The sequence below is a fragment of the Hippocampus zosterae genome, chromosome 16, assembly GCF_025434085.1.
Source record: "Hippocampus zosterae strain Florida chromosome 16, ASM2543408v3, whole genome shotgun sequence".
NCBI lineage: Eukaryota > Metazoa > Chordata > Actinopteri > Syngnathiformes > Syngnathidae > Hippocampus > Hippocampus zosterae.
Window position 1 is genome coordinate 4,706,062 of NC_067466.1, and position 11,838 is coordinate 4,717,899.

At 42.0% G+C, this 11,838-nt stretch overlaps 1 protein-coding gene across 2 annotated transcripts; it reads left to right on the forward strand.

Moving 5' to 3' along the window:
* The first annotated feature begins 730 nt into the window (after positions 1 to 730).
* Positions 731 to 11,838, forward strand: LOC127587795 (myb/SANT-like DNA-binding domain-containing protein 2). 2 transcript variants are annotated; one of them, XM_052046257.1, is made up of 4 exons: positions 731 to 1,328; positions 4,661 to 4,916; positions 4,997 to 5,060; positions 8,946 to 11,838. In XM_052046257.1, exons 1-4 carry the CDS (start codon positions 900 to 902, stop codon positions 9,850 to 9,852), a joined length of 1,656 nt encoding a protein of 551 aa, XP_051902217.1. In that variant the 5' UTR covers positions 731 to 899; the 3' UTR covers positions 9,853 to 11,838. The 2 variants fall into 2 exon arrangements, with proteins under 2 accessions (XP_051902217.1, XP_051902218.1); XM_052046258.1 differs by lacking the exon at positions 731 to 1,328 and adding an exon at positions 1,453 to 1,658.

Sequence of the window (11,838 nt, forward strand, 5' to 3'; positions counted from 1 at the left end):
GAGGTTTTATTTTGGCCAGCTGTCTAAGGTGAAAGAAGCTTGATTTAACAACGGCACCAATTTGCCGATCGAGTTTGAAATCACTGTCCAGTTTAAGGCCCAAGTTTGAGACCGTTGATTTCAGATAAGGTATTATTACTTACAAAAAAACAATGGCTCACTAATTTTTAAATCAGTCAAGCATGTGTTCAATTATTGTTCAAGTGAGTTTAAACCGGGTCACAAAGTTATTGCAAAATGTCACGGTCATTTATTACATATGACAATTTGAGTTTCTGTACATATTCAAGCAAGGGCCAAGGAAGCTGACACATATGATTTGCTTTCGCGGGCCACATGAAATGATGCGGTGGGCGGGATCTGGCCCCCGGGCCTTGACTTTGACACATGTGGTCAAGTACATTTCACAATTTTACACCCTAAACCAGGCATGTCCAGCTCCGGGCCTACAGAGCCACTGTCCTGCCTTTTTTCCAGCTCTCCCGGTTGCAACACACCTGCTTCAGATGGTCAACTCAACAGACAGCTCTGAAGCAGCATTTGTTTACGTTCTTGATTGTTTGAATCAGGTGTGTTGCTCTTGGGAGAGATGGAAAACCGGCGGGGTCAGGGCCCTTGAGCACCGACTTTGGACACCCTGCCTAAATTGAAACACATTTCCATGCTTCAAACACAAATAAACCTCTTCAATTTCAAATTCCTGTGAAATAAAAAAAACCGATTCGAAATTAAACCAAACGAAGCATTTTCCACGGATCGAATTTCCAAAATGATATCGTTTTTCAGTGCGATTTCAACGCTTCGGATTCCTTTGTCGCATCATCCATGACTCCGCACCGCATTTTCGTACATGCCTCAGCGTTGCCGTCCCTCCCACCAACCCTAGCAACAGAGTGAACATGGCGGCGTCTGGCAACGCAGAACAATCACCAGAACTATCGAGGCCGTTAAAGATACCGAAAACCGAGGTGCCATCACCAGAGTCGGAGGATTTGAGTGACAGTAACCAGTACCACTCTGGTCCCTCCACACCCAACCGCTTCTCGCCGTTGAACGTGGGCTCCGGGGCCGCTGCACGGACGGCGGCCTCATCCTCCAACAACTATACTGCTTGTCGGGGTATGTCGTGGACCCCTTCCGAAACGAACGCCCTCATCGCGGTGTGGGGAAACGAGAGGCTGACAGAGGCCAAGATGCAGCAGTTGGAAGTCGCGGGCACCATGTTTACTGGTAAAGCCCCGGGCCCTGCCATGTACGAGCGGGTGTCCAGAGCCTTGTCGGAGTTGGGCTACGAGAGGACCCCGTCTCAGTGCCGGGAGAGGATGAAGGTACACATCATAAATGAGAAACTCATCCATCCAAATACCCGTGCGTTCACACATTGCTTTTGTCTAGTGATAGTGTTTTAATATTCAGTTAACGTAAAATCGTGACAGGCTGTAACAGACTGATAATTAGATACGACCCGGTCCTTCTTTTGACTTTGATTCACTGTTTTGACTGTTTCTAAATGACGTAACACGCACTTCCGGGTTGCGCCACTAGTAAACAAACGGGGTAAATGGCTTGAATGATCATTTTGGGCTTCTCAACCGCAGTAGTAGTTTGGTCGTGTGAAGCGTGAGGCGATGTTTTGTGAATGCTCATGGCATCAAATGGTAACGGAATGCTGGGCATAGTTTACGTAAAATTTTAACATGCAAATTGATTTTAAAAAGTAGGTATGGTTGTAAAATATCAAAGATGAATAATTTGTTGACGTGAAACCAGCATTCTTAGACAGATATTTTAAAGACGATTCCAGTGGTTCCTTTGACTAATAAAAGGAAGTTATGACTGTTTGAAAGCAGAAACAATGCAATTCAATGGGGGTTGAGATTATGTTTGACCCTTGTTAAGTACTTTCAAAATTCCTTGTAACTTACTTCGTTGTATCCCATTTTCAAAGACAATTATCAATAGAAAGCTTTCTAAACTTAGAAAAAAATATAACAACAATGGTATTTTTTTTTCTGATGCGTTAATTCCTTTCACTGGTCCCTTTCATGAGTCACTGACTAGACAAAACAACATGTAAATGTCACAAAAAATCATTATAATCTGGCATCTACAATGAATATTAAATATCACATTTTCAATAGAAATTTATCTAAAAGCCTCATTTTAGTAGTCATATGCTATACAATCGTAAAGGAACATGAATGTGATGAAATACAGCAAAACTTATGACCATTATTACTGTACTGAACTTTTATATGTTCCATGCAAATAAAAAATGAATAAAAAAATTAAGATTTGAGAATAAACAAACACACCATATAGCAGGGGTCCTCAACCTTTTTTGCCCCATGGACCGGTTTATGTCAGACAATATTTTCAGGGTCCGGCATTTAAGATGTGCATGAAAACTGTGGTGTTTTCGAAATATAATAATAAACACAAGGAGTGTCTAATCTGGCCGCAACACTCTGATCGCTATGGTACGTAAGTATTACACCTATGGACTTGTGTCAAACGGAAATTCTCTCGCCCGGAATAAAAACCTATGCATCAAAATTTCGACTACGATATTATATTAACGATCGATTCATAACAACGGAAGTTCCGGAAGCCCGCCATAGCGCAAACTCAAGCAAGTCCGGCTTGACACTACGGAATAACTCTGTCCGCGCCTCTATTTACTCTCATTGGATACAAAACGGCGACCTGTAAGTGACTCTATTGGCATGAATTTTACTGGAATCGCAAACGATTTTCTATGTCATTCATTTACATTTACGTCCTGTAGATCGTGCCATCCAAACGACCGTGGAAGACAGAGTGGAATGCATCCAATTATCTACTCAGAGTAAATTGCTTGTGGTTTGACAGACAGTCGAATAAACGAACATTTCCTGGAATGCTGTACCTGTTGTCAAGCTAAAAACCTTCCGGTAACTGGACCGCTAATTAGAGAGAAAGCGAGTTCCATTGCGCTAATTCTGGGCATCTAGGACTTCAAAGCGTCCCGTGGCTGGCTTCATAAGTTTGTTGCACGACATCAGCTGAGCAATGCTGTCTTGTATGGTGAACGAGGCGAGGTCAAATTAGAGACAGTGAATGTGTGGAAAGAAAAACCACCAGTTACTAGTCTCATTTCTTAGCAAATAGTCCTACTTTTGTGATGCGTCTTGTTATACTGTATTTTCTCTATATACCTGTACTGCATGCTGCAGTTTTTGTGTTATAAACAGATTTTGGACCATATATTTTAGCATTTTATTGCTTGTGTTATTACATGTGTTTTGTGAACATACGTGCATGTTCATAAAGGACGTGTTTCATAGTAGTTTCCCACATAAGGATATTCTGTTATAAGGATAGATTGGACAATGCAAATATGATCCCTTACAAGAGAATACTTACCTGTCCATCAGTAACAATCATACTATTCAGTTGCCTGTGGTCATGTCTAAATTACTGTATTTTCCGCACTTTAAGCCACACCTAAAAGCGTTATTCTCTCAAAAGCCGAAAGTGTGCCTTATAATCCATTGCATCTGATAAATGGATCGATATTCTGGTTTCTTGGATGTAGTACAGGGGTCTCCAACGTGGTGCCCGCGAGCACCAGGTAGCCCGTGAGGACCACACCAGTAGCCCGCCAGTGCTAGGATTGTGATTTGCTCATAGAAATTATGATTTAAAAATGCAAACATGGGCAGTATTATAGATTCTATAGCTACCTATTTAGCTATCTAACTAGCTAGCTACAGTATATATCTAGCTAGCTAATGTTCTAATATTATTAAATGTAATTTGTACAAATGTTATTTCAGACGTGTATCAATTTGGTAGCCCTTCACACAATCAGGACACATGAAGTAGCTCTCACTCTCAAAAAGTTTGGTGACCCCTGATGTAGTATATTAAATGTAGCTCCATCTGGTGGATGCATAATGCAACCACAGCCACCATTGTAGCGCCTATATACTGTATACGAAAACATCCATCAATCCATCCATCCATTTTCCGAACCGCTTGATCCTCACTAGGGTCGCGGGGGGTGCTGGAGCCTATCCCAGCCGTCTTCGGGCAGTAGGCGGGGGACACCCTGAATCGGTTGCCAGCCAATCGCAGGGCAGACAGAGACGAACAACCATCCACGCCCACACTCACACCTAGGGACAATTTAGAGCGTCCAATCAGCCTGCCATGCATGTTTTTGGAATGTGGGAGGAAACCGGAGCACCCGGAGAAAACCCACGCAGGCCCGGGGAGAACATGCAAACTCCACACAGGGAGGCCAAAGCTGGAATCGAACCCGGTACCTCTGCACTGTGAAGCCGACGTGCTAACCACTCGACTACCGGGCCGCCGTATACGAAAACAGTTTTAAAATTGGCCATTCATTGAAGGTGCGCCTTATACTTCGAAGCGCATTAGAGTGTGGAATATACGGTATAAATGATGTTCACAGGCAAACCCGTGCCTGGTGTACAGGATATCAATGTGACAAATTAATTTGAAGTGTTTTTCTGTTTATTCGTGATTGACTACTTCAGAAAAATCAGTTTGATAGTTCCTGACATGTTTCCCGATATTTATGCCAGGGCACGTTCCCAATCTCTAAGGGATTACCGTACTCTACTAAATAAAAGATTTCTCCTACCTCATACAGACACTTCGCCGTTGCTACAGCCGTGTGAAGGAGCATGGCATTGGCAAGAGGAAGAGCAGCTACACTATTGAGCAACTGGAGAAGGTGTTTGGTCAGGGAGGCTGGGATTCCCAGACCTGTGCGCCAGTGCTGATCAACAGCAGTGGGCTTTACCAGGAGATGGAGTCTGATGGCAGTACCTTGGAAGACTTCTCCCAGGAGGACTGGTGCAACCAGGTACTTGATTCAGCCTTCCAGGAGGGAGACATGGACACTGGTAGGTATTTGGCCAGGTTGGGTCATGAGAATGGAATAATAATGAATTTCAACTTGGGTGTATTTTGTTTTTTTCTGCAGAAGAAATACATATGCCGAAAAGCAGAGCTCTTCAGATTCAAGCAGAGCTCTCAGAGCAAATCCAGTAAGGCAAATTGATTTCAGTGTTTTTTTTTTGTTGTTGTTGTGAATGATGTAGGACAGGGAAAACCCACAGCTCCAAAGCCGTGTCTGTGATCCTTCTGCAGTGTTCTCTGTGACTTTGGAAAATATATCAGGACTGTTTGAAGGGGGAAGTCAAGGCAAACATATTCTTTACAATAAGATGTTCTTTGGGTGGCAGGGTGGTCGACTGGTTAGCACATCCGCATCACAGTGCAGAGGTGCAGGGTTAAATTCCGGCTCCGGCCTTCCGGTGTGGAGTTTACATGTTCTCCCTGTGCCTGTGTGGCTTTTCTCCGGGTGCTCCGGTTTCCTCCCACACTCCAAAAACATGTACTCTAAATTGTCCCTAGGTGTGACCGTGAGCACGAATGGTTGTTCCTCTTTTTGTGCCCTGAAATTGACTGGCAACCAGTTCAAGGTTAAACCCACCTACTGCCCGAAGACAGCTGGAATAGGCTCCTTGTGAGGATAAGTGGATTCAAAATGAGGGGTGTTCACATGGTACACATTTGCATCAGTGCTGCACCGACGTGTTTTGTTGCAATATATCTTACACCGGTTCTTAATTTTGTGGAGCGTTCACACGTGAAAAGCCGCTTACTAAAGAGAAGCGCGTTAACCTGGAGGTGCAGCCCCACTTGCGTTCACACGGCAGTTTCTGCGGCCGTGCAATACGATTTATATAATAACACAGAAATAAAACATGCACATGCGTAAAGTGCACTCCCTATTCTCCGCCTTGTTTGTGACATATCGAAAAACCATCGTTTATACTTCTCCAGACAAATCAACGGTGCAGTCTATCAGACACCATAAAAGGATGAGAGAGAGAAAGGAAAGATAGACGGAAGTACAACAGAGCACGAAAGTAATGCATTCAATACCCGTATATAATCAACTCTTCTCACACGTCGTAGCGAGTCTACCCCCGTAGTGTTCACACGTCCAATTTTATATTGGTGCTGCCCCGTAAAATTTTAAACCACCTCCTTGAGTAGGGTTAAATTTGCGACAGTTTAAACTGTTTTCAGAGTCTACACCGGTGTAACTTTGTACGTATGAACGCTCTACGGGTGTAGCCCACGGAGTAATAAAGCCTGGCTGGAAGTGAAGCTACATTAAACAAAGAGAACAACAAAGAGAAGTGCAGGGCTGTTGTGCTCATCTTATGTGAAGCATGAGGAACGTACCAAAGTTACATGGACTTAATCAATCAAAACCCAGAATGTCTGCCTGACACAACCAGAAGTTGGTCTCAACAAATCAGTTTGCAATGAACAAGTTATTTTTAGTTAGTTTTTTAATTGTTAGTTTTCAATTTATTTTATTTCACTCAGCTATAATCGAAAATCCCAAAACATATCAACGCAAGGAACTAATAGCTGATTGATTGGTTCTAGCTAAAACTGGAACTAAATTGACAATGAACGAATTGTTTGATGTAGGTATGCAAATGCGTTATGATTTTTCAGTCTCCAGGAGCGTATGATGGCAGCAAGAGAATTTGTATGTCAATTCCAGTTACCCTTTTCATATGGAAGAGGTTCACAACCCCACTTTATCTAAAGAAAAATAACTGAACCAATCATGAGCAAGCACTTAAATAATATGAAGGCTGTTTGAAAGTGCTCTATAAATACAGGTGACTTGACTTGACTTGACAAGTTACAAAAAAAAAACAACAACAACCACCCTCAAACTGGAAGAAGCATGAAACAGAACCTCAACCGGTTGCTGTGAGATGTAGATTAGCGAGAGGAGAAAATAATGCACAAAAACTGCTGATACATACAGTATGTGGATAAAATTGTTGGTCCCCCTCAGGTAATGAAATAAAAATAATCATAATAATAAAAGAAGGAATCATACAAATAACAGTAATAATAACAGTAATGAAACTCTTTAATGAAAATTAACTGTTGAAATTCAGATTTTGCTTTTGATTGTGGTTCATCACAATTATTATTTTTTTAAATTACAGAGGGCAAAATTGATGTGCACCCTTCACTTAATATTTTGTTTCATAACCCTCTGAGGCAAATACTGCATTCAAACCATTATTATAACGTTCAAGAAGCCTTCTGTGTCTCTCGGTAGATATTTTCGCCCACTTTTCATGAAGAAACTGTTTCAATTGTCTCAGATTTGAAGGTCGCGTGTTTCAGCTTATTTCACAGATGTACAATAGGATTTAGATCAGGGTTCAGATCAGGCTATACTTGTCCGATGCTTAGATCTTTGCCATTCTTGAGTGTTTTTGCTGTGCCTTGGATCATTACTTGCAAAATCTGTGACTAAGGCCAATCTGACACGACACAGCACATTTCTCTCTTGAATACCTTTCTAGTGTTGAGAATTCATTGAATCCTGTAGAGTTGAGACACCCTGTAGCAGATGCAAGAAAGCAGCTCCAGAATATAACAGAGCCTCCTCCATGTTTCATAGTAGGGAGAGTGTTCTTTTTTTTCTTGCAGTTCTTCATTTTTGTGTCAGTTAACATAGAGTTGATGTGTCTTGCCAAAAAGTTCAAGTTTTGTCTCATCAGTCCATAGGACATTCTCCCAGAAGCTTTTCGGCTAATGAACATGCAGTACGGCAATTTCTTTTAGGATTTATTTCAAAAAGTGGTCACCCTTGGCCATCTCCCGTGAAGTCCATTTTGGCTCAAATAATGACAGATGGTGCGATCTGACACTGAATGTACCTTGACCTTGAAGGTGACCTTTAATTTCTCTTCAATTTTCCTCCAGCAGCCACATCCAGGGAGGTTGATTACAGTCCCATGGATCTCAAATTGCTGAATAATATGTGCAACTGTCGTCACAGGAACATTGACCTGCTTGAACGTGGCCTTGTAGCCTTTCTTTCTAATCTTCTGGGACAACTCCCTCCTTCGAATTCTATGGTCCATGTTCAGTGTAGCCGACTGACTTTTGAAGACACATGTGATGCTAATTAGAAGGCACCCTTTGGGCCAATTATTCTCAATCTTTTCATAGGGGTACCAACAATTTTTCCCAGGCCTGTTCTGGGAGGGTTTTTGTTGTTTGTTTTAATAATTTTGTTGATCCACATCAATATCTGATTTTCATTGCTTAATTTTTTGTGACATTTATATTTATTATTTCTTTTAATATTATTTTTCTTTTTGTAACACAGAAGTTGCAACAATTTTGTCGACATGTGTAAAAATCTAATCAACAGAAATAATACAGGTGTAATGGTCAGTTACAGTACATCGAACCCATACTGCCTGGTCGTGGTTTTTGACCCAATCTATCTGTATCATGCCGCTAGGTGGTGCCAAAGGTATCAAGAATGAATGATGATGTGGCCCCTTTTTTTAATAATGGACAGAGAGGTGGCTTCACTAACATTGAACGGAAGGTAAACAGAGGCAAGTTGCCATGACTATGTCCTTACTTCCAGCGGAGGTTGATTTTTCTTCGCCGTTTAACAAAACGGCAGCTCAAATCGAACAAACTCTGTCACACTCCAATAAGAGTCTGATGTGCTTCTTTATTATTTCCATTCGTTTGTTTAAGTCACCTCAGATCTTTGCCTCCGTGTAGAACAAAAGATTATGATGAACTGAACTTAAAATAATGGTTTGCTAATTTGTATTTTAAATGAAGAAGAAAAAAAAAGATAAAGATTGAATTGATTCAAAACAGTTGTCTTTTATTTTAGATGCTATGATTTCGAGAAAAAAAAATCTCTCCATTGAGCCTCTGGTCCGGAATTACAAATATATGCAATATTTACATTAACAGACCATCTTGACCATTTGGTGATTATTAAGACAAACATGGAAATGACAATGGCCACAGGTCTCAGCTTGGATTTTTTTTTTTCTTTTTTGCAGAAAAAAGGATATGATGCAGACGCTGATCCGTATCCTAGAGTCAGTGCAGCTCAAATGGGAACACTTTCAGACTTGGACCGAGTTTTCACGCCTGCACCTCTCGAACAAGCTCGCCATCTTCGGTGTTGGCTATGACACTCGTTGGCGAGAAGATGTACGTTACCATTATGCCGAGATAAGTTCACAGGTACCACTGGGAAAGAGGCTTCGTGAATTCTTCAATCCAGAGAAGCCTGAGGGCAAAACCATTATGACCAAGGTTCAGAAGATGAACTGGAAAAATGTCTACTACAAGTTTCTGGACATTACCATCAGTGAGGCGCGCTGCCTCGAGCTGCACATGGAGGTGGACTGGCTCCCGGTTTCTCTGTTGAGGGAAGCAGGGTCGAGCATGTCCACATCCCACTACCTCCTACCTGGGGATATCCCCAAGACATATGGACTCTACGCTATCGGTTATGAGGAGGCGGCATCAGGTCGGACGTCTCCCCAAAGTGATATTCAGAACTGTAGCTTAGCTCACTGTGAGTCAGACAATTGGGCACCAAGTCAGATTGATGGAGACGGGGCAGGGAATAGTGACATCACTGGGACTAAAGTCACTTACTGCTACCTTGGTATTGCTGAAGATAGGACAATTCAACAGTGTCTTTTACAGAATTTTCAGATTTCCGCAAAACACTACTTCCAAAGTGAGCCCTCCCCGGTGACTCATTTTTTGCAACAGAACTGCCGCAATTGCGTCTTAAATGATGATGTGGGCGGTCGAGGCTTAGTTCGGTGTTTACCCATTTACATCAAATTTATAGAGGTGGATCTGGACTTCCTTTCTGCCGGTTCCTTAGTGGAGTGCCTGGAAACTGCTGTTGGTTATTCTTTGAAGTACAACAGCAATGGACCATTTTAATCTCCCGCCTTTTGGACACGTTTGTTGAGAAATGAGTGGATGCTGCACCAAGCAAAGATGACTCGTTCGGTTGTGATTGGGCCTTAAAACTAAATTTGATAATCCACACTCTGTGCTTAAATGTTTTGTCTTTTGAAATTTGAGCATTTAAAAATCTGCGGCTCTTATTTATTTCTTTTTCAGAAGGTGTGTTCCTTGTTGTTCCTTAATGTGTGGGGTGGGGGTTTAGGAAGATGGCTTCTTAAATTTGCATCCGTCTACCTCAGTAGAATTAGCAGTGAGGTAAAACGGGGACCATAGCAGATGACAGAAGACTATTGCTAAAGCTACCTTAAGACGGACTAATGAACTATGGGGCCTTAATTAAAACCATATTGAAACCACAACATGGATGCAGGCAGCAACTTTGAGTGCTCAATAGATGCATATAATGGTGTGTGCGTGTGTGTGTGTGTGAGACTACTCACTAAACGTTTGGGATATTTGGCTTTCAGGTGAAATTGACGGTAAATGTAAAACATTGACGCTACAGTGATATCACTTCAGGAAAGTCGGACAGATTTCCTCATTCAATTCTTTTAAACAAAAGTTAATAACAATGGTGGGTACACTAAACAAAAAAATGCCAATGTCTCAATGACTTACCATGTGCCCTTTAGCATCAATTACAGCTTGACGACGTCGCATGCTGTTCACAAGTCGAGTTATTGTCTGCTGAGGCATGGCATCCCACTCTTGAAGGGCAGCCCTCAGGTCATTGAGGTTCTTGGGAGCAGAGTTTTGAGCCTCTACACAGCGACTCAGCTGATCTCACACATTTTCAATAGGATTCCATTTGAGGAAAACCAGTCTCCAACATCCGTTCGCTAATGATATCACCTCAATGAGCTGGAGCATTGTTTTTCATGAAGATGAAATTCGGCCCGTGTTGTTCAGGTCACACAATCACTGGATGAAAAATTTTATTCAAGTAGTATGGGCTTGTCACTGAATCAATCACAAAATATAGGGTAGTTCTGTACCGACTGGACACACCTGGCCACACTATAAAACCGCCGCCACCATAAGCTCTCTTCCAGTCTCTCTGTGTCTCTGTTGCAATGACGTTCTGTGACAGTCTAAGCTCAGTGGCCACTTCTCTCTGAGAGCGTCCTGTTTCAAGCATCACAATGGCAAAGTACTTTTGATCAATTATTAGGTGTCGTCTTGGTCTCATGATGTCAAAATGTGAACAGCATCATGAGGACAACTGTTTAAACATCAGCGCTGAACCAGGACATTTATTGGTTGATTCAAGGATCAACCACCTGTTGTGAATTTTGCAGTTAAGCTCCTCATGAGAGAAAAACAACTTATACAAAAAACATTTAGGAGTTGGATGTGCATTCAAAAGCTCAGAGAAGGTCACATAAATTTCACCTGAAAGCCAAATCTCCCCAATTGTGTGTGTGCTTGTGTGTGTGGGTGTGTGTGTATCCATCTATATAGACATACAGTATACAATGGTAATGTGCTGCACTGCATTATATTAAGATCTATACAATGTAGTGCTGTATGTCTCAGATGTTCCAGGTTCAAATCTTGGCTGCGGCCAATCTGTGGAGTTAGTGTGGGATTCTTAAGGTTGCATAGTATTCTTGTGGTAGTCCGGTATCCTCCCACATTCAAAAAAAAAACATGCAAGCTTGGTGAATTGAATATTTTTACTTGTGTGTGAACAGTGGTTAATTTGTTTGCTGTGAAAGTGACTGATGAATAGCCTTGGCCATAGGCTATTCGTCAGTAAGAAAAGAACAAAAAGGTTGGGGGCTAGGGTGGTGGTTTCCAACATATTTTCCGCCACAGACTAGTTCATGAGCTAACTAATATCAACTAATATTTCACAGACTTGCAACCATCCCTTGAAGGCCGACGGGGTTGGGTGGGGGTTTGCAGTTGGGTTAGGGGATGTGGGGTTCTAATCAACCGCTAATCCCCCCGCCCCCC